We start from the raw sequence: 24,448 nt of genomic DNA on the forward strand, positions 1-24,448 counted from the left end.
AATTCTCGCACCCGGAGGCGTCCTTCAGCTTGCCCCTAAACAAATATATACTCTTTCAGTGATAATGAACACCATACTAAACTCCAAATTGTACACAAGAAACTAAAAGTTAAAATAATACAAGACTAACAAAGGCCAGAGGCTCCTGACTTGGGACAGGCGCAAAAATGCGGCGGGGTTAAACATATTTGTGAGATCTCAACCCTCCCCCTATACCTCTAGCCAATGCAGAAAAGTAAACGCATACATGTAACAATACGCACATTAAAATTCAGTTCAAGAGAAGTCTGAGTCTGATGTCAGAAGATGTAACCAAAGAAAATAAACAAAATGACAATAATACATAGTAACATCAGACTACTAGCATACCTGTTTACAGTCAGTGACTGTATATAATAAATGAATACAAATTAGACTGTTGGTTTTTCCTGTTTGAATGATTTTACACATGTGATTTTTTGGGCCCTTTATAGCTTACTGTTTGGTGTTGGCCAAGTCTCTGTGTTTAAGACCGTACTTTGACCTATAATGGTTTACTTTTACAAAGTGTGACTTGGATGGAAAGTTGTCTCATAGGCACTCATACCTCATCTTCTTATATCTATATACAATCAAGACAAAAAGACTGTAAGCTGAAATTAAATTTAAAATTAACCTTAGTTTAAGTTAAACTAACCTCAGAAAGTTAGTTACACAAAGCAATCATTTAAACAGGCAAAAATTCAATACAATTGATAAAGTTTACTCAGTGAGCATATTTTTTATTTCCGACTTGCCTTGTACATGATAGATATATCTGGATTTTGATTATTATTTGTTTTAGATTAAGAAGTATTTCATTTTCAATGTATTTTTCAGGTCATGAAACAAAAGCAATGTTGAATAACAGATCTCCACGATATAAACGTAGCAAATTAGAGAGACGTATAAACCGTGACGTTATTTACTGTGTTGTTTTGTTATTGTTGATGTGTTTTCTTTCTGCAATCAGTAAGTTACTTTTTATTTTTTTTTCAGTCTAAAAATATTTTGGCTGATCAAGTGAAAATTGTTAAATTTCTGTAACCAAATTGAATATAAATTCTTGCGAAAATGACTGTAGGGCTGCTACTGCAACCATTCTATCTTCAGTTGAATGTAGACTAAATTTCAAGTTGGCAGAATTGGTATTGATTTATCAATGCATGAAATCTTTGATAATGGAGAAAAATGCATGACATGTTTCGAAAGACTAAAAAAATATATATACTGGTAATAAAATATTATAATTATACCAATGACACAGATATTGTGAGAAAAAAAAATTACCGTTATTTATAGATGATATAAATATGATACTTCTGTCATGTCAATTCAGGAAGTAATATAATTTTATTCTAACTTTTATGTATGATCATTATTTGTAGTAATGATTTTTTTTTGAAAATTCTTTTATTTTATCAGTAATAAGATGCTTATATTTCTACATTCTAAATATTGGGAAAAAAGTGTATATTTTGTTCCTTATTAGAAATATAAACTGTTATTAGATCAAAGGTAAAGGGTAGAAATGAGATTTGATATAGTCATGTTAACCGAAGATAATTGGAAAAAAATAGTTCTCTATGACCATGATGGTTTTAACATAAGATTAGCTTTCTTTGATAGTTTATACTGCTATTATCTTGCTTATAAAAATAGAACGATGTGGTATGATTGACAATGAGACAATTCTCAACCAGATACCAAAAAGACATAGAGGTTAACAAATATATAGGTCACTGTATGACCTTCGCTTCATTGCTTTACTTTTGATTTTTATCTCCATGTTTTTTATAAATTTTACCTGAAGTACATTATTTTTATCTAAAAAAAGAGATGTAACAAAATTGAATATAACCATTAGCATTGTCACATTGAATCAGCATGAACTCTTCCATATATATATGTCATATATGTTGCAATACAAAACAATTTATTCATATAGTTTTTTAATAAGAATATTGGTTAAAAGTCACACTCATATACTAAATACTTTTTTTAAATGTTATTATTACTAGCTTCATCTTTATATTTTTCACCCATAATTTCATGGTTCAATTACTGTGAGTTCATTTATTTTTGTGGTTATCAATTGCAATTTTTCTGAAATAAGGAAAAATTGAATTAATGTGGGTACTTTATTTCCTGATATTACAAAAATCGTCAAACAAGTTTATTTAAAATTTACACATCGTTGAACATTTAAATTTGTGGTTTACCTGTACTCGCAAAATTCATGAAAATTGATATCCAAGGAATGATAAAAATGTTGTATTCCTTTTTCTTTTCAGTGAGTGCAGTATGGTTAGGAGCCTTTGAAGACAGTACCATAGTCCCTTTTATCCCATTTGAGAGTGAGGAGTGGTACAATCCATATTTCCAGGGATTTGTTGTATTTTTTACCTACATTATATTATTCCAGGTACAAATTATCAACTTCTCTCAACTATTTAAAGTGGAGGGATGTGATGAGGGAACAAAGTCTTTCTCCTTCATTCTCTCCTGGTTGACTCTTTAAATTCTCAGTGTATTTTAATAATACAAGGTTCTAAAATTAAAATTTCTAATCAACATATTAAGATAATTGCTGTAAAATTTTGGGAGTATCATTAGTTCATTAAATAAATTTCCAAATAAAAACAAATTATTGAAAAAATATTGTGTCCAAAGGCATCAAAGATATAAGGAATTCTGAATTTTCATTAAAACATGGAGGTCTACCTAACTGCAATGATGTAATATATGTGCTTTTACAAACAATTCATCTATAAACATACCGTTGTCCATGCTTATTTGGAAATTGTATAACACCATATTGCATTTATTTGTTAGAAAGTAATCTGAATCAATGCATTTTTTAAAAAGTCATTTTAAAATCATTATTCATTAAAGGTATGAAAAAGGTGTGTAACCAAATAAAACAAAAGGTTATCTTTCTTTCATATATTTCATATAATATCCAATTTCAGAAAAATCAATATCAGTTACATATTAGCTATAAGATGAAATGAAATTTGATTCTGTGAATGTTACAGATAATGAAATCTTTGTTGAAACATTTAAAACAAGAAGATTAAAAAAAAAAGAAAAGAATATACAAGTACAAAGACTGCAAGATTTGATGCTTTGACAGTTTTGCATGATGACTAATTATGAAAATATTATTATCATTTGAAGTATATTCATGGACACTTGTTACAATAGGATTGTCTTATATGGTTATTAGATTTGACTTTTTTTTTACTGGTGTTGTAATGTCTCCCTTGCAACGAAGGGAGCATTATGTTTTGGTAATATTTCTTACGATTATTGTTTGTAACAGTTTATGAACAAATGCTTATATTTAAAATGTTTTTTTTCACACAAATTAAAAAAAAATATTGCGCAACTCAAGAAGACAAATGATTGTAAATATTAAAAGCTAGTTAGAAGTTGAAAAAAAAATGAAAACAACACTTAATGGATTTGTTGTGTCCAAAGCTTTTTTTTTCATTTACCTCTCATCATGGAGGCTCAAACATTGCAGGGTTCAAACTGGCATCTTCAGAATTGACCAGCTAGTAATACAGTACATGAACTTCTTACACCACTCTGCAACAACCTTTAACAAACTAAAAATTGACCAGCTAGTAATACAGTACATGAACTTCTTACACCACTCTGCAACAACCTTTAACAAACTAAAAATTGACCAGCTAATAATACAGTACATGAACTTCTTACTCCACTCTGCAACAACCTTTAACAAACTAAAAATTGACCAGCTAGTAATACAGTACATGAACTTCTTACACCACTCTGCAACAACCTTTAACACAAACTAAAAATTTGGATTAAAGAGATTGAAACTAGGTGTTCTGAGTTAGAAAATGAACCCCTTGCACATAGCAATCACAGCTTTTACATTGAAATCTGAATAAATTAACGTTCTGAAAGCAAAGTAGTAGTAACCAACCGTCAAGATCATAAATGTATAATTTATAATCCAAAGGCTGCTAGAAAATGATGGTAAATCAGATTAATTATCCTTCCACATATTTTCTCAGAAAATTTTCAGAATAATTTTCTCTTCATTTCAGACTGTGATTCCATTAGCCTTATATGTGTCAATAGAACTGGTCAAACTAGGACAAGTTTTCTTTATTAATTATGATCTGGATTTATATTATGAGAAATGTGATAAAAGAATGGAGTGTCGAGCTTTAAACATTACAGAAGATCTCGGACAGATTGATTATATATTCTCTGATAAAACTGGGACATTAACAGAGAACGAGATGGAATTTAAATCCTGTACAATTTGGGGAACAGATTACCCTCATGCACCAGGTTTGTATATTTATCCTTAGAAGCAATTTGCATAACAATCAACAACAATATTTTTTAGAACACTGTTTATTGTGTATTATTGAGAAAGCATCTTATATCATATATGTTCTTTGAGTCATACTTAACCTACATTCTCAAACTACAAACAGATGTATTCAACTGTCATAATTACATTACAACTACAAAGTCTTACAAGGATTCTGTGTATTACTGATTTCACCCGATTAGTTTAAGGCACTGGAGATACTATAATGAATTGATTGATACAGCAATCTAAAATATATTATAATCATTGATCTGGAATTTATTTTATTACATTATACTGACCATTTCCTAACATTGTCATGGAGATTGTATTAGTTTCTAATTGATAGTATTTTGGTTTAAAAGCTTCACATGTCTTGTAGCTGTTTCCAGAACATTTGCATAAATTGTGTTATATTATAAAACTGCTTTCAAAACATTAACATTAAATGGGTTATATCAAAAAAACAATTGAATTTAATATATTATTTATTTCCAGAATTTGATGAGAATATAGATGACAGTGAAACAGACAGTAGATATTCTATAGGAACAAACATTAGTAAATCAAGCTCAGTAAGTACACATATTATTCGAGATTAAAACAGACTTTCTGGTTGTCCATACCTTGTATACAGGGAAGTTACTTTGAAAATAGGGTGCCACCTTTTACATCTTCAGGTTACTATAAGTTATTTGACACCTACACACAATAATGTCTCAAAGTGCCTTCATAAGAAAATGTCTGTACCAATTCAGGAATATGTTATCCATAATCCATTCGTTTGAGCTTTTGATATTGCTATTTGATTAGGGACTTTCTGTTTTGAAATTTTCCTCGGAGTTCAGTATTTTTTGTGATTTTACTTTTTCCCTGCAGGCTCCCATTAATCAAAGTAAATTTTATACATGCATTAATTGATAACCTTTGGTTTTAAAAACTAGAGACAGTTTTTTTTGCTACAATCTCACCAATGGGCGAGATGAGATTGATGTAGCTGAGAAAAGTCCTCGAGTCGAAATAAAAGTTGATAATCTCTTAAGAACCATTTTCCTAGGCAACATCAATTACATCATGTACATTGTCCTACAACACCATCATTTTCTCATTAATCTTGAGTTGAATTGCTTGAGATGGACAATTATCACTCAAGATCCAACAATATGTTAAGAAAATAGCAATATTGTTAAATATCAGCTGTAGGACATAATATAAAGCTTTTTAAGCTAAGCTCTCTTTATACATTTACTCACCAAAAGGTGCTCCATGTTTTTAAACAACAGCTAACATAGTACCAAGTATATTAGCAGACAGAAAACTTTGGTAATCAGTACATGGATGTGTAGATTAAAGAGCTCTTAGTATGCAAAACATAAGAGCAAAACAAGGGGAATGAATCATTTTACTTCACTGGAAAGAAGTCTGTTTGAAAGTAATTTAATGTCTTTAACAGTTTGCAAAAGGGTTTAAATTATGGAAATTTGAGGACGTTCAGTTGTTACAAGTAAGGCTGTGGCGTGTAGTACTAGTAATACAATTAAACTGCTTTGTGACTGATTGACTTGATTTGTTTTTTGCTTTATTGATTGAGTGTCACTCATCATTTAATTAGTTTTCTTGCTTTTAAAAATGTTTATTTGAACAATGTAACTTGTGTTGCCTAACATCCAAGTTGCAGTGATTTGCTGAGTTGACACAACGTGATAATGTTTGTCGTAGTGATTTGCTGAGTTGGCATAATGTGATAACTTTTGTCGTCTTGCATTATCGTGTCACACTTTGTTAATTTGCATCTCCTTGGAAATGCTTAGACATAATTTAACCAAATGTTTTACAGATTCATCTTTAAGGCATTAAGCTGTGTGCAATTTTAAACATTTCCGAGAAATTTTATTTGGAGTTCTTATAATAAAACATGCACTTTAAAATGCTTATATTATATATATGACAACATGGAACACTTACACATAAAAAAATATTCAACCTTAGGCAAACTGTAATACAAAATTAGTCAAAACTGTATAAATAACAACAAATATTTCATTTTTTTATAGACTATGGAAAATCTAAAAATAGAACCAGGATTATTCCGAGAAGTAATGACAATGAGTTTGAGGAGTTTGACTAACGTTGAAGTGACTGTTGACAGCAGTGGTGGAAGATCAACTAATTATAACGAGATGGAATATCAGAAAAGTCAGAAAATACAAGATTTCTTCCTGCTGATGGCCATTTGTAATACTGTTGTTGTTACAACGCATGCTCATGAAGATTTGGTAGGTACCAGTTAATCATTAGACAGGGATACAGTTTGTTTATCTTTTTCTCACATAGATAGTTCTTTGTTAATAGTTTTAACTGTGTTATTTGTAATTGGCTTACTAGCTTCAATTTTTAGTGAACTGTTTTGTTAAAAAGTGTGTCATTTTCACATCTTGCTAGTATGTAATAGGATTTTACGAATGAATGAGCAATCATTCATGTAGAAAATTACCTATTAGAATCTTTATTATGATAAAGGTGTTTCACTTTTCTCACTTGTAATACTAACCATCGTGTTTATTTATATTTGCATTAGATTCATACTACATCTTCTATAATCAGAATTAGATCATTCATGTAGTTTATATTATTTAAAATCATTAAAAACGTAATTGTCACATACATCATAGCCATACTTAAACATTCTGAACTTCCAAATAAAGTGACAAAATGTCATTTCATATGAAAGTATTCTGTTGTTAATATACTAAAGTTAGATAAAAGTAGTCCAAATATGTGTCCTGCTACAGAACCGTGTTTGATACTAGATGCTAGATTATGGAGGTTTTGGCTTGAGTTTCTGTTTAAAACTTTCCAACATAAGTGGACAATCCCTATTCTTAGCTTTCGTTGTTCATTCATTCTTAAGAGTCCATTATTTTGGAGATTTTACCATCTATCAGCCTATTCATACATTTCAGTCCAAAATACAATGGTTTAATTGTTTGACCTTGCCATCAGTTTCATTGTTGGAAGAAAAAAAAAAATCATTCAATTGAAAAGGATTTTTTTTCCTCTTTGTGCCAAAATTTTAATCTCACTTATTCTCATCTGCCTATTCAAAAAGGGAAGAAAATGGAGTATACATATTTTGGTTGATTATAAATTGCCTAACAATGTTATTTTAACACACTATTTAGTATGTAAATATTAAAATGTTAAAATTATTTACAATGCGCTAAAAAGTGAACGTTATATTTCAAACTAGCTTCAGCGAGTGTGCATCTATCCTGGTGAAATCGGAATATTTGTTGATTATAATGCAATTTTAATGAATTCTGTTCTATTTGAATGGCTGATTTTTTGGATTTAACATTCACTGTTGCCATGTTTTGTACTTCATTTCTTTACCTTCACTTTTAAGGTTAATTCTCTTAAAATTCCTCATTGAATTTGTTCTATGAAATAACGTCATTAACAACCTGTTGTAAATATATCATGTTCTTAGCACAGTTTTATTTAGTAGAATCAAATTTTATTTGTTTTCATATATATCATATTTATTTCATACCATACACAGACATGACAGAAGGGCTGTTCTATTAAAACATACTAGAACACACCCGCGAAATCGCGGGCATAAACAGCTTGTGAACTGTTGTAGGATGATGTTTGTAAAAGATAATTATGTATCATGGAGAATTTCAGAAAAGGTATCAAAAGCCCTCTCCCTTTTTCCAAAGTTCGATATTTGTTTCCTTTCTGTTAAATTCAACTATTTCCGTGTTTCTGGCCTCAGACCACAATTATTCTCCTTTGCTACAATGCATCTTTTGGTAAAAGTCAAATCAAATTTAAAATTTGCACCGCTTCAAACATGAAATAAATGTAAGTAATTATATGTCGACCGTTATTAGTCTAATAAAATATGCTTCTAGGACGATCGGATTCATCAGTGCTTTTTCTTCTGAGAGCCTTATTAACATGCCAATGGTAGGATATGAATCTTGCATAAATGACTAAGACCGACTAAGGCTAATTTGAGGGGTGGTCGGAGGGGTTCTGATCCCGAAATCCCGGTCTTAAAAACATGAAATCCCAAGATGCAGAATTTAAAGAAATTCATATCCCGAAATACCGAAATCGAAAAATATATTCCCGGATCCCGTATTGAGCAATCCCCAGATCCCGAGCTTATAAACACCCGATCCCGAAGTCCCGAAAAAGGTCCTGCCTCCCTCAAGTCTCTACCCTACTTTCATTGTTGCAAAATCACTACTTTCACTTTCAACAATTAATTTTTATGTCCCATTTATGTGCAATATGTTTTCTAGTCTGTACATCCGTGCGTTCGTTCGTTCGATCGTGACGTCCGTCCGTCTGTCCCGCTTCGGGTTACAGTTTTTAGTCGAGGTACTTTTTGATGAAGTTGAAGTCCAATCAACTCGAAACTTAGTAAATATAGTGCCGAGGTGGCATCTGTATACTATGGACACATTATTGTTTCCACATGTTTTACTTATTTTAATATATATGCAACTGGTATGACCCCTTATATTGTTAAAATTTCAAAGAAAACAGTAGACAGAATACAGAGAGGATCTATATATTAAAGTAGCATATCGTAGTTTACATGTAGATAAAACGCATAAAATAATTGTCCTCTCTAAGGGGGTATAATAGTTGTGGTTCTTGCTCTCTGATTGGCTTATTTATTTTTCGATATTTGTTATCTATCATAAGATTGGTGGTTTTAAACCGGAAGTCTTATCTATGACTTAAAGTCAGTCTGATGACGGAATCAATATCCGGACTCCTTTTTTGTCGTTTTTCTCCAAAAATAACTCAACCTGAATAATCATAAGAATGGATGACAAATGCGACTATGCATGTTACCTATAGAACACAGAGACATGGTGATTAATTAATCGTGGAAAGAAGAGAAGCGACACCCAAAATGAGGTCTTCTCGTTTAATAGTATAGATATGGAACATCAGATTGTCATTCTAACAATATCAGAGATAACTGTCTCAGATTTTTCAAGAATTTTGATTATTTTGTCCTTTTAAAACAAAAATTTACAAACTTATACATTTATATCTAAGGAATAAAAAAAGAATGGCATTAACTTGGTTCCTGTATGTTTTAGAGCTAAATTCCTAATGCATGTAGAGTAAGACTTTGGTTAGCTTGCTTGTTTTATTTGTATATTGTACAATTATAATTGGGCTAACAATAAATTAAATGTAAATATAATATATATATAGGTTTGACTATGCCTGTCTATATTGTTTGCAGATGTCAATCTTATTTACAATGCTTGAGCTCACATTTTACAAATAAAGTAAGCTAACCAAATTCTTACTTCCCAAACATTAGGAAATAAGCTGTAATAGAACAGCCCTGATATGTAGAAACTAGACTGCAGTGTGATTATCATCTATACATTGTTTTCAGGAAGACATCCATTTGGAAATGGTAATGATTATTGTCAGAAAATATGTACCTAATTAAACAACGCTTATAATTTATTGTGTGTCGAAGTCAAGTTGTAGGAATGCAAATTTGTTGTTTTAAAAAATTATAAATGTGGAAACAAAAGTTTATCTTATGAGTATAAAATGTGTCCCTGAATATTTTGTTGTGATGTTAGTGTAATTGGATATATGCATGAATATTTTTTCCAAAGTGATACCAAATGTCAATTCCAAGCTAAATCTTTATTGAATTCTTCAATTAAAGCCTTTAATTTTTAAGATCTTATAAAATCATGAAAATTGATATAAGTTTAATAACGACACACCTAGGAAAATATAAATGATAAATACTTCATATATATCTTAGTTTAGAGTTGTATAGGGCAATATTTACTCAATATAAACTAGGAAATGGTCCTGCATAATAGGATTTGCTAGATGATAGAAATGCTTGGTAAAGGTACTCTATAAGCCTACTAGTAGTTTTTAAAAAGGTAAAAACTTGACACGTTATGTGTATTAGGTTTGACCCCTAATGTGTATTTATAAAGAAAGGTTAAGTCTCTATTTTGATGTATCTTTATTTTTTTTATGCCATGCTGTTTTTCCAACTTTTCAAATTTGCAAAGGATCTGGTTTAAGCTTGTACCTTTTCATTTCTTATTTGCATATTTTTTTCAATACAATTTAAATTATTTTAACAAGAATACAACAAAAACTAAATAATTCTGTCATACAATCAATGGTTTTTGTTATCTTAGTGCATGGTATATATAATATTTATTTAAAACTGAATGTATCAAGGCAAAACTTTAAAAAAAAAAAAAAGACCTTTAATATTAATCTACACATGTTTAATTCATAAACATTAGATAAATTTTAAGGTATAAGCTTCATAGATAGATGCCAAATAGTTTTAATGCTATAGCAAGAATAAATCCTAATGCTTTGAAGACACTATTTCTTAATGTAAAAGGTTAACTATAGTATATCCTTGTTTTATTTATAACTATTGCAGAAATTTAAACATTTGATTTACATTATCAGTCCTGACTTTATAGTCAACACACAATAAATTACCCAATTGCACTGCTCAGTACCAAACTTATAAGTGCACATTTGCAATATTAGGCTAGGTTAAATTTGCATCAAATGGCAAGATTTTAGCAAAAAAGTCAGTAAGTTAATCTATTTCAAGAGCATAAGATCAATGTATTTCAAACTTCTTTACCACTTTGAAGAGTATCTTATAAGTTGTCAATCATTGTTGGACAACTTGGTTAGCTGAGTAGCTTTACCAAGACAGTTCTGAGAAAACGAAATGTAAAAGAGTGCAGGACATTTATAGTCCATGTTGAGTTAATTGATACATTAAAATTATTTCCATACTTTTTTTTCTTGAAGCCAGTAAGCCACTGTAAGGGGTACAACTCTGTCTGTTCTTCCATCGGTAGATAAGTTCAAGCAGGGACTCCATTCTTACTATGGGGTCCATTCACAAACGTTTTCCAATTTTTTCAGTAAACCTAACAATACAAATAATAAAAATTACTTCTACAAAATTTAATGAAGATGAGTGGAGTTCCAACAGCCAGATTTTTATTCATTGAAAAGTCCTCACACATAGAAAATTCAATCATTTAGACAAAAACTTGTAAATTGTTTACCTGGTCAGCCAGTGATTAAGTTAACTATTATTGTCTATTTTCAACTTTAACTGTTTTGTGCAAACTCCTTATATCATTATTTTAAAAGAAAATATTCAAAGATATTTAAGGACCTTATTCTTGTAGGGCATTGTATAAGGAGGATTTTTATTTTGAGGAGTTATACTTTTAAGAAAATTACCTAATAAGTGTAAACTTTTTAAAGCACTATATTCAGCAAAGTAAATCAATCCACCTCCTGTATTAATAATAGCTAATGTTTGTCTTTGTTTATGAGTTAAAATGTGTCAATTAAATACTAATTGTAATATCATCAATCCAAGTCATCTTAGTGAGATATATAAACTATATCAGAGGTTTTTTTTTTTTGTTTTTTAGATGGATGAAAGTGGAATTGTACATCTATCACCTGAAGAAGAAAAACAAGAAAAACGTTTATTGAAGTTAAATGGTAAACGAAATGGCAATGGGAATAACCCACACCTACCTCCTATAAATACTATCAGTTCTAAGGTACCTGTAGACTCTTTGAAAAAACCAATTCATCCACCAAAACTTACAGATTCTTGGTCTTTTGCCAATGGTGGTAGCGGTGGCAGAGATTCCCCACTTCGTACCCCATCAGAAGGCAGTCTAGCTGGATCTGTTTATTCAGATATGGCTAAAATAAGATTTGAAGCTGAAAGTCCTGATGAATTGGCACTGGTCAGAGCTGCAGCTACATATGGATGTTGTCTCAAAAAACGATCTCATGGAAAAGTTACCGTTCATCTTCCAGGTAAGGATGTTGTTTAAAAAACAATTTAATGGAAAAGTCACTTGATTACAAGAAACTTTCTCAATTGCATTGAGGTCTGTGGCATTCTTTCTTAAACATAAATAAAAAAAATAAAAATGAAATAAATGTAAAATTTTTGAATTTGTCCCCATATTAATAGTGAAGAAGCTTAAATTTGAATCTACGTGTGTCGTATGTTGAGAACAACCAGGTTCTGATATTTTCTGCTCAAAACAGTTTCAATTTTCTGACTTTTACAAGGATGTCTAAAATCTAAAATTTTACAATCTGGAGTTGAAAAAAGTTGTTTATCATTATCAAACAGAGAGACAATTTGTTTCTGTCTTTCTATTATTGTCAATGTGATAAAAAAAAATTGTAAATTTATAATTAATTTGAAATCAAGTTGATATGAGAAAAAGTATTATTGTTATGATGTATCTAAAATTTATATGATATTTCATTTCAGGAGAAGGTGCGGAAGTAGAGTTTGATTTATTACATATCCTTTCCTTTGATTCTACAAGAAAACGTATGTCTGTGATCGTCAAACATCCAATGACCAAAGAAATCATTTTATTAACCAAAGGAGCAGATTCACAAGTTCTCAGTGTTCTGGATAAAAAATATAAAGGTATACATCATCCTTCGCCAATTAACTGTCAGATAGAGCAAGTTGGTTTTTGGGTTTGTTTTTTTTTTGGAGAAAATGAACTGTATGTAAACTGTGAATTTTGTTTGTTCAATTATTTTTGGATAAGTGTGAAATTAAAAAACTAATAATTTGATTATAAAGTTTATACAACCTTTCTTCTAAATTTTCTAGAAGTTTTTCATAAGTTATCACACTGCCTTTTTGTGTTACAGCTTTTACATTAATGCTAGCAAGACAAATCTTTGTTTGGCTTGCTTGCTTTCTTTGTATCAGTGTTTGCTCAAGCATGGTAATTAAGATAGGCGGGGCTTCAGCTTGTATACATCATACTTAGATTGTATTGGACGTTATGTCTGAGGTTAAGGACACTTAATTTTAAAACATCACATGACAAATATTCTCACATGTTTTCTCACCTGTAAAAATACAATAATTTGTCAATGAAAGAAAAATATAAACTTTTTTCTTGTATGAGGCTGAGAAACTGGCCTTCAACATTAATTGACCTTATATTGTTTTTATAACATATCAATCTATTAGTTCAGTCAGTTATTTCCATGCAACTCAAGAAAATATTCCAAAAATTGGGAAACAATTGTACCGAAAAGAGAAAATCGGGTGCACCTTTTTTATGTTAGGGTGTGTTTGAGATGAATATTTTGTCTTGAAAATGTACAAAACAAGAGTATTTGATACATCATCTCGCTTCAGACTATATCATTTTATATAGCAAGCTACAGGTTGACTTCATAACATAAAAAAAATCACAGTACTAAAAGATGAAATATAGGGGTCAAGTGAAATACCTATCCAATGGATCACAAAATCAGAGTAGGTGTGTTCGAATATCTATTTTACTAAAAGTGCTTGACGACAGTCTTTAAGTTGGATCTCTGAAAAAAAAATTGTCTTCCGTTTCTACGATTGTGAAAATGAACTGGCGTAATAAGAAGATAATTTCGACGAAGTAGAATCCTGTCTGTATTGTATTTTTACAGGTAAGGAAACATGTGAGAATATGTATCATGTGATGTTTTAAAATTTAGTGTCCTTAACCTCCAACATAACGTCCAATAAAATTTAAGTATGATGTATACAAGCTGAAGCCCCGCCTATCTTAATTAATATGCTTGAGCAAACATTGATACAAACAAAGCAAGCAAGCCAAACAAAGATTTGCTTGCTAGCATTAATGTAAAAGCTGTAAATTATTCTGCTTCACATACCCTTTTAAATGGTTTGTGCCTATTCAATTGAATTTTATACCATCAAAATAATGATAAGTCAAAATGGTTGTTAAAATAATTTCAATCATTGAATTTCAAAAAGTATTAATTAATTCTTTGTCATAGCAAAATGACATTTTGTTCCTCTGTAAACACTTAGCATCTAGAGGGGTGAAAAACGATGCTATGAACTTGACAAGTTCTGTTAATATATATTTATTCTTATATATATTTAGTACTCTTGTTTAACACCTATATGTTTATAGAAATAGAACGATATAAGAAGGTTCTGGAAGAGACAGAAAAACACATATATAACTATGCCGTTCAAGGACTACGTACCTTAGTCCTGGCAAAAAGAGTAAGTCTTTTTTTTAGCTCACCTGGCCCGAAGGGCCAAGTGAGCTTTTCCCATCACTTTGCGTCCGGCGTCCGTCGTCCTGCGTCCGTCGTCCGTCGTTGTCCTGCGTCCGTCGTCGTTAACTTTTACAAAAATCTTCTCCTCTGAAACTACTAAGCCAAATTTAATCAAACTTGGCCACAATCATCATTGGGGTATCTAGTTTAAAAAATGTGTCCGGTGACCCCGCCAACCAACCAAGATGGCCGCCATGGCTAAAAATAGAACATAGGGGTAAAATGCAGTTTTTGGCTTATAACTCAAAAACCAAAGCATTTAGAGCAAATCTGACATGGGGTTAAATTGTTTATCAGGTCAAGATCTATCTGCCCAGAAATTTTCAGATGAATCGGACAACCCGTTGATGGGTTGCTGCCCCTGAATTGGTAATTTTATGGAAATTTTGCTGTTTTTGGTTATTATCTTGAATATTATTATAGATAGAGATAAACTGTAAACAGCAATAATGTTCAGCAAAGTAAGATTTACAAATAAGTCAACATGACCGAAATGGTCAGTTGACCCCTTAAGGAGTTATTGCCCTTTATAGTCAATTTTTAACCATTTTTCGTAAATCTTAGTAATCTTTTACAAAAATCTTCTCCTCTGAAACTACTGGGCTAAATTAATCCAAACTTGGCCACAATCATCTTTGGGGTATGTAGTTCAAAAAATGTGTCCGGTGACCCGGCCATCCAACCAAGATGGCTGCCACGGCTAAATATAGGACATAGGGGTAAAATGCAGTTTTTGGCTTATAACTCAAAAATCAAAGCATTTAGAGCAAATCTGACATGGGGTAAAATTGTTTATCAGGTCAAGATCTATCTGCCCAGAAATTTTCAGATGAATCGGACAACCCGTTGATGGGTTGCTGCCCCTGAATTGGTAATTTTATGGAAATTTTGCTGTTTTTGGTTATTATCTTGAATAATATTATAGATAGAGATAAACTGTAAACAGCAATAATGTTCAGCAAAGTTAGATTTACAAATAAGTCAACATGACCGAAATGGTCAGTTGACCCCTTAAGGAGTTATTGCCCTTTATAGTCAATTTTTAACCATTTTTCGTAAATCTTAGTGATCTTTTACAAAAATCTTCTCCTCTGAAACTACTGGGCTAAATTAATCCAAACTTGGCCACAATCATCTTTGGGGTATGTAGTTTAAAAAATGTGTCCGGTGACCCGGCCATCCAACCAAGATGGCTGCCATGGCTAAATATAGGACATAGGGGTAAAATGCAGTTTTTGGCTTATAACTCAAAAATCAAAGCATTTAGAGCAAATCTGACGGAGTGAAATTGTTTATCATGTCAAGATCTATCTGCCCTGAAATTTTCAGATGGATCCGACAACCGGTTGTTGGGTTGCTGCCCCATAATTGGTAATTTTAAGAAAATTTTGACGTTTTTTGTTATTATCTTGAATATTATTATAGATAGAGATAAACTGTAAACAGCAATAATGTACAGCAAAGTAAGACCTAAAGATAAGTCAAACATGACAAAAATGGTCAGTTGACCCCCTAAGGAGTTATTGTCCTTTATAGTCAATTTTTAACAATTTTCATAAAATTTGTAAATTTTTACTAACATTTTCCACTGAAACTACTGGGCCAAGATCATTATAGATAGAGATAATTGTAAGGAGCAAGAATGTTCAGTAAAGTAAGATGTACAAACACATCACCATCACCTAAACACAATTTTGTCATGAATCCATCTGCTTCCTTTGTTTAATATTCACATATACCAAGGTGAGCGACACAGGCTCTTTAGAGCCTCTAGTTTTGCTTTTGCTCTATTTTTTCCCTCCATTTGTAGAAAACGAGGAGTATAAAAAGATTGTAGAGGACACAGAAGATCACTTATATAACTATGCTTTACAAGGCTTACGTACATTATGTATGGCTAAAAGAGTGAGTTAGACTAGTGTTATAGTTTACTGTGGATTCAGTATTATTAGGGGGATACCAATTTTTGTTAATTTGGTGAGCCAAGTGAAACCACTAGTTTTAAATGTTCTATAATGTACAAATTTTCTATAAGCTATTTTGTCAAAACCATGAAATCAAATATCCATGAAAATACATTTTTTTTGTGATCCACTAAAATCGATATCGACAAAAAAAACGACTGAATCCACAGTATTTAGATTTTGTTTGATTAGAATGTTTGAAATGCTATCTTTATTACCATAGAGAGTGTTTATCCTAACATTATATAATTGTATTCGCTAGTTTAGCACACTAGAAATCTGATCATATATACTATTAAACGAGAAGACCTCATTTTGTGTGTCGCTTCTCTTCCTTCTGCAATAAATTAATCATCATGCCTCTGTGTCCAATAGGTACAATGCATTGTCCAATTTGTCATCCATTCTTATTCAGTTTGGGTTATTTTGGGAGAAAAACGAGAAAAAAAATGCATCCATGTATTGTTTCCATCATCAGACTGACTTTTAAGTCATAGACAAGACTTCCAGTTTCAAACTTTTAAACATAATTTTCATAACTACTCGGAGAAATGTTTACATGCATTTTACTGAGATTGTAAAATAATGGACAAAATTGAGATTGAAATTATTGCTATTTCAAGATATCATTCATACAGTCACAAAGCTAACAAAACTTTAAAATGTGACCTTTATTTTTAGAACCCATTTAGATATTTGTGGAATAATTGCCAAAAACTAAACTATTAAAAATGATGCATTTAAAAAATTCTGAATATGTATTGTTAAAATTGAAGAGTGTTGCCCTAACCTTTCCTACAGAGTTTTTTTTTATTTTTGGGCAAAGATTGTATGAAAGGCAATCAAAACTCTAGTACTGACTTGATATCAATATAATAAGCAAAAAATATAGTGCATTGCACATAACATTCTATACATCCTATCCATGAACATTTCCAAAAATTTATCAATGAAATATATGATCAAATATTAATGTTACAAAATGATGTTATACTTTTCATAAATAACATAACTATTGCAAGGTGCAGGAATCATATATCTTCTAAATATATCAAGGATGATCATTATTGTTTAAGTAATCGTTAGAATTAGAGTTATCTTTCTTTGGCCACTTGATCAAAAGCTGTTATATTACATATATTGGAATGTAGTTGCAAAATGACTCATTTCAATGCAAGGTCTCATTTTCTGTTAGCAGATTTACATGTAAATTAGATATATATGGACCACCATAGAAAGGAATTGTAAAACTTTGATATCATTCATCGAGAGTGTTTACATCAAACCAAAATATTTCTTAAAAACAATAAACAACATACAAAACCAAAAATATTTTGATAGCGGATATCAAAGACATTTCAAAATCTCAATTCTTTCTCTTGAAAGTGGAGACTTTGATACGGTAAAGGGGTTTATTTTTACAGAAATTAGATTTGGCTATTTGCAAATGCTAAATCTGTTTGTTTGGTTTCATTTTTGCATTTTTCTAGTGCTTGATCCTTTGAAAACTTTCTATTATACTCTTATGTTTATAGATATTGCATAAAAAAGAATACAAACGCTGGAAGAAAAAGTTCTTAGAAGCAGAAGCAGCAATGCAAGATAGGGAACAGAAAATTATGGATGTAGCATGTGATATAGAGAAAGATTTTGAATTATTAGGTATGCTTGTCTTTATGTAAGGTTTAATATTGATTAAATAAAGATGAAATTATTTTTAAAGAAATGGTTCTTCTCCATTGAGAAGCAGTTACATATACAAGATTGGGAGCAGAAATGATATCATTATCATGTGACATAGAAATAGCTTTTTGATCGGGTTTTTGTCTCTTTGACATATTCCCCATTTCTGTTCTCTATTTTGTTTTTAATCTTTGAATGTTTTTCTTGCAATGGAAAAGTTTAATATATAGAAGGTTAGTTTATATCAATCAATCAACACAGAAGAAAAACATCTGAAAAAAAGAAAGAATACAAAGTCTTTTATGAACTGGCTTCAGATAGAGACAATAGTTGTGGCAATGTGAGAGCAAAATATATGACCTTGACATTCCTAATCTAATAGTATTAGTAAAACAGTTTGAAATAGGGACAATGTGTAAAATAAAGAAACATATTTAGTAAAAAATTAATAACTTACATTATAGGTGCAACTGGTATAGAAGACAAGCTACAAGATGGGGTACCAGAGACAATTAAAAAGCTCAGGGAAGCAGGCATTAATGTCTGGGTTCTGACAGGAGATAAACAGGTGAGCATTAGATACTAACAAGGTATTTATTTATAAGCAGTTACAAATTCAGACATTGATCCCATTTACACATCTACACTGTTAATTCAGAAGTTTTTACTGTGTTTTATTGAAAATCACAAAAATTAGGATATGATTTGGCAAAATTGTTTTTTTGTAGATATTTGAGTCCTTGGTAATGCATAAAACTGCATACAAGCCTATAGAAAACGTGTTCTTGGTTGAAATATTTAGAATTTTGGTTCATCTATAACCCAGAAATCAGTGGCAGAAATCAGTGGAGAATAACAAAAAAAAAATCCCTTTCTAAAAGTCTTTAAATCTAGATTTTAGATAATCAATTTGTTATCTCCTCTTATTGTGATGACTTGGAATCTGTATTACCAAATTTTAGATAATCAATTTGTTATCTCCCCTTATTGTAATGTTTTGCAATCTGTATAACGATATTTCAGATAAGTAATTTGTTGATATTGTTTCAGGAAACAGCAATAGAAATAGCTCATTCTTCACAACTGTTTGATGAGGATCAGCTTATGATCAAATTAAACGCTAATGATAAGGTAATTATTTGATATTTACTTACTTTTTATATGCCCATTTACAGGACAAATTATGGTATACCTTTGTCAGTCTGTCAGTCTGTCAGTCGGTCGGTCGTCAACATGTCGGACATTAACTCAAAAACACTTCAACCAATTTGAATAAAACTTTGGAGAATTGTTCATATCTATTGTTGTGAGCTTCCTTTGGTTTTTTATGAATTTTAGATTTTAATTTTCTGAGTTATAGGGTTTTATTAATTAAAAAGGGGGTAATTATCCAGTTGTTGGACAATAACTAAAAATGCTGTGATTTTATTTAAGTTTGGCCTATTCACAATACAGTTCTAACGAGTACTTACAAAGTGCGCCTGTGCAAGGTAAAAAGTCCAGTATAAAGAATGTCCAAATCTCAAATAATTTTTCTCAGTTATGATAAAATGGCAAACTTTATTTCTTGTCTGTCTCAGCAATACACAATTCGGACAAGGTATGAACTAAATATGAGCGCTTTGGAAACCATGAACTTTGTAGGATTTTACTAAGTACTTTGCTTAATATTTAATTTGTTTACAGGAGGAAACAGAAGCATTTTTAGACCATGAATTAGGAGAGATAGAAAAAGACAAAAAGCAACCAAGACCCTCCAGTGCAAGGAGGAGAATGGGGTCTACAAAATCTCTTAGAGGGGTCACTCAAAAAATGGAATATGCTTTGGTAGTAGACGGAAAAACACTTGCTTTTTGTTTGGAGAAATCACTTGAAAAAAAGTTTTTGAGGTTGACACAGATGTGTAAATCTGTCGTCTGCTGTAGGGCCACGCCCATACAGAAAGGATTGGTTGTCAAGTTGGTTATGGACAATCTGAAGAAACTCTCATTAGCAATTGGTAAGATAGAAATATTCAAAAGTTCACTTTAAGCCTTGGGTTAAACCACTAGAATATAAAAAATATTACCTAAATGAACAGGTTTAAATGTGGGAGGGATTTCAAGGAAAATTCTTGATTGAATTAGTATTATGCCTGTTAATTTACATGTATAAATACATTTAATGTTGTTCTTTCATGTTGAGTTGTACATTTTTTTGTACTGTGTAAAAAAATGATTTATCAGGCAGTCACTTCCTTTTCATTTGTATTATTTTACCAGAAAGCATTGCATTTCCGTTTATATCATTATAATTTGGGATATACTTCCTACAACATGTGTGCAACTTCTACTTCTTTCAAATTTTAGGAACAATATTTCAAATATTAGAGAGGAAAAGTGTTAAAAAAATTCAGCTACGATTTTTGTCATGTTGCCTTGTTTATAACTTTAACTGGTACATTCCAGGTGACGGAGCTAACGATGTGAGTATGATACAGACAGCAGACGTAGGAGTGGGTATATCAGGACAGGAAGGAATGCAGGCTGTCATGGCATCTGACTTTGCAATATCAAGGTTTTGTTTCCTTCAAAAGTTATTATTGGTACATGGTCATTGGTGCTATACTAGACTATCAAGATTCTCTGCGTTTATGTTTTATAAAAGCTTGGTAAGTGTAATTTAATTATTTTGATTAAACCCATTGAATATAATTGTTTTGTTTTCAACCTTACAGTCATCATTTAGTTAGGCGTGACCTGTATATTTGAACATTTCACTTGTAGATTTATTTTCCACTTTTTCATGAGTGTGTTTTGCAAAATTTTAGAACCAGTTATATTTGGGCTGGATTTGTGCAATACATTTTCTACTTTCATTTTCAGGTGACTGTGTTCTGCATTTTTTGGTACCAGTTATATGCTGGTTGGTCGGGAGCAGTACAGTTTGACAGTATACATCTAATGTTCCAGCATGTGTTATATACATCATTACCTCCAATTATTAATGGGATATTAGATCGGGATTTATCTGCTGAAACACTGCTGCAATTTCCTTCTATTTATAGAATGGGTCCAGAGGATCAAGTAAGTCATAATTGACGTAATTATAAATGCTTATAAACATTCTCTTTCTCCAACCTTTGATGAAAATATCGTTTACATCTTTCTTTTTCCTGTTTCAAAGACAACATTCTGTCTGCTTGTCTATTTTTCTAAATTGATTTATGTAATGTAGATATAAATTTATTATTTTGACCAAAATCATTTGGTATAAGATAAACTATTTGATGCAGTGAATGGGTGATCTTATATTTGGTATTGACCCATACATTTTATATGGTTGAACTAAACAATTAATTAAAATGTTAATAAATAAAAATAAGAAGATGTGATATGATTGCCAATGTCAATGAGACAACTCTCCACCCAAGTCACAATGTGTATATAATGATTACTGACTTAGGGCAGGTGCAAACAATTGCAGCAGGTTAAAACGTTTTAATAGGTACCAACCTTCACCCTTATCTGAAACAATATTGTAACATCACAAAATAGAAAGAAGCACAATAAAATATCAATTGAAATGGTTTAACTCAATCAATAGACATTAACACAAGTGAACATAGTATACACTGAACAAATAAATGTGTTCTATGATACAATGTTGATACCAAATCAATAAAATATAAACATGTTTTACAATATAATTTCCTGTCTTACAGATGTATACCAGAAAATCTTTCTTTGTGGCAGCTTTTGATTCTCTGTACCAAAGTGCAATTTTATTTTATTTGAATTATTTGGTAAGTTTTAATAGTATTTAAAGATCTGTTTATCTTTCCACAGCTGTAATGGTTATGTATTGTCATAAATTGTGTATAATGGTGCCAGTACTTTTGGCATTCATTTTTGTGAAATGCCAAAGTTAATCAGACATTTATTAGACAGGTGTAAAAAGGATGATGATATTTCAGTAAGTTTGAAAATATTCCAAATGTTCAAAACAATAATTCAATTTGATTATCAAACTTCAAGGTTTTACTACTCCGAAACTGAAATCTTAATATTTACAATGTGTATTCATTATTGAAATTTAGAATTTACATGCTATATGAAATACATGTTAACATGATTTTTGTACTAATTTACAGGTGTACACAGATTCTGTAGCAGGTGTGTGGGAGTTTGGTACTACACAAACTGTAGGACTTATATTAATCATATTATTCCATAATGCTGTGGAAACTTTCTCATGGGTAAGTACACATTGTCTAATTTTGAATTAAATATGACAAGATTAAATGACTATGTTTGATAAGAATCCATACTGTTGGCTGACAATATTGGAGAAGCATGTTAAAATTAGATTTTATTTTCTAATAAAATCCAACATGTATGACAGCACAAACCACAATGATGCATAGGAATACTAGAAATTTCATGGTTATAGCATACAGATGTAGTTATAATAAAATTGAGAATGGAAATGGGGAATGTGCCAAAGAGAAAACAACCCGACCATAGAAAAAAAACAACAGCAGAAGGTCACCAACTTGAATCATCGTTCTGTATTTTGATAGAGATGATAAAGCATTGAAGATGCACACATTTTTAGTGTAAAGATCTGCTTCAGTCAATGCTTTGATACCCCATTAAAATTACAAAAGGAAGCATTCAATTCTTAAATATTTAGTAATGTAATTAAATATTTCCTTAAGCTGTAACTGAATATCTTTGGTATTCACAAATTTATTTGCTTCCATAATTTTTAGATTTTGTTTAAAATAATTAAAAATCAGGCATTACTATTTAGAAAAATTCTGCTACTAGTGTCACTTAAAAGCACTCATTTTCCTACTGCATATTTGGTGTTGTAAATGTGCAACTTTTAACATTAATTTTGTGCATTATATACACTAAAGATAAAAAAAAATATAATTTTTTAAAGTAACTTTTTGAAAGTAAATGCTATAAGAAAGACATAAATAGCAGTAGTTTCTCAGAATTTGATATATCATACAACGATATTTTTATTTCAGATTTGGCCTCAATGGTTAATCACTATATTAAGTTTCTTGGTATATTGGTTATTTGCTATTGTCATCAATGCCATTTGGTTTTCATTTGATCATCCGTCTAATCCATACTGGGTAATGCAGAACACTATGACGCAACCCATCCATTTTATCACTGTTGTCTTGACATTGTTGACATGTCTATTACCAAGGTATGTAGCTCTCTAATGTGAAGATAGAAATAGTATAACCACTCTAATGTGAAGATAGAAATAGTATAACCACTCCAATGTGAAGATAGAAATAGTATAGCCTCTCTAATGTGAAGATAGAAATAGTATAACCTCTCTAATGTGAAGATAGAAATAGTATAACCTCTCTAATGTGAAGATAGAAATAGTATAACCACTCTAATGTGAAGATAGAAATAGTATAACCACTCCAATGTGAAGATAGAAATAGTATAACCTCTCTAATGTGAAGATAGAAATAGTATAACCTCTCTAATGTGAAGATAGAAATAGTATAACCTCTCTAATGTGAAGATAGAAATAGTATAACCACTCTAATGTGAAGATAGAAATAGTATAACCACTCTAATGTGAAGATAGAAATAGTATAACCTCTCTAATATGAAGATAGAACCACTCTAATGTGAAGATAGAAATAGTATAACCACTCTAATGTGAAGATAGAAATAGTATAACCTCTCTAATGTGAAGATAGAAATAGTATAACCACTCTAATGTGAAGATAGAAATAGTATAACCTCTCTAATATGAAGATAGAACCACTCTAATGTGAAGATAGAAATAGTATAACCTCTCTAATGTGAAGATAGAAATAGTATAACGACTCTAATGTGAAGATAGAAATAGTATAACCTCTCTAATGTGAAGATAGAAATAGTATAACCTCTCTAATGTGAAGATAGAAATAGTATAACCTCTCTAATGTGAAGATAGAAATAGAATAACCTCTCTTCCTTAAAGATCAAATTAACTCAAGGATATATTTTATAAATTTTATTTTTATCTTGGAATTATGGAAAATGAAGCCAGCACAATATTTTCCAGTGTCAAGAACATACATTAACAAAGTTATCACTACTTTTGTATATAAGATTTCAAACAAAGGTAAACCAACGTCTGGTTAATCGGTAGTTTGGTCGAGTCTCTTAAGTGTCATAAGACTTTCTACATTTTTTCATCTTAATCTTAAGCTTGT

At 30.8% G+C, this 24,448-nt stretch overlaps 1 protein-coding gene across 3 annotated transcripts in view; it reads left to right on the top strand.

Annotated features, from left to right (window-relative positions):
* Positions 1–24,448, top strand: part of LOC143085391 (phospholipid-transporting ATPase VD-like) — a 45,504-nt gene that overhangs the window by 14,510 nt on the left and 6,546 nt on the right. For 2 of the 3 annotated variants that reach the window (XM_076261706.1, XM_076261708.1), the window contains 17 exons: positions 859–990; positions 2,313–2,443; positions 4,101–4,350; positions 4,874–4,950; positions 6,430–6,651; positions 11,881–12,280; positions 12,750–12,914; positions 16,389–16,483; positions 18,078–18,204; positions 18,690–18,793; positions 19,276–19,356; positions 19,912–20,224; positions 20,673–20,875; positions 21,090–21,290; positions 21,929–22,009; positions 22,358–22,462; positions 23,246–23,433. In XM_076261706.1, coding sequence (XP_076117821.1) covers positions 859–990; positions 2,313–2,443; positions 4,101–4,350; positions 4,874–4,950; positions 6,430–6,651; positions 11,881–12,280; positions 12,750–12,914; positions 16,389–16,483; positions 18,078–18,204; positions 18,690–18,793; positions 19,276–19,356; positions 19,912–20,224; positions 20,673–20,875; positions 21,090–21,290; positions 21,929–22,009; positions 22,358–22,462; positions 23,246–23,433 — 2,875 coding nt within the window. Of the gene's footprint in view, positions 1–858; positions 991–2,312; positions 2,444–4,100; positions 4,351–4,873; positions 4,951–6,429; positions 6,652–11,880; positions 12,281–12,749; positions 12,915–14,427; positions 14,523–16,388; positions 16,484–18,077; positions 18,205–18,689; positions 18,794–19,275; positions 19,357–19,911; positions 20,225–20,672; positions 20,876–21,089; positions 21,291–21,928; positions 22,010–22,357; positions 22,463–23,245; positions 23,434–24,448 lie in introns of all 3 variants that reach the window. The other variant, XM_076261707.1, reaches the window with a different exon arrangement.

This window comes from Mytilus galloprovincialis, chromosome 8 (assembly GCF_965363235.1).
Source record: "Mytilus galloprovincialis chromosome 8, xbMytGall1.hap1.1, whole genome shotgun sequence".
Classification (NCBI taxonomy): Eukaryota; Metazoa; Mollusca; class Bivalvia; order Mytilida; family Mytilidae; genus Mytilus; species Mytilus galloprovincialis.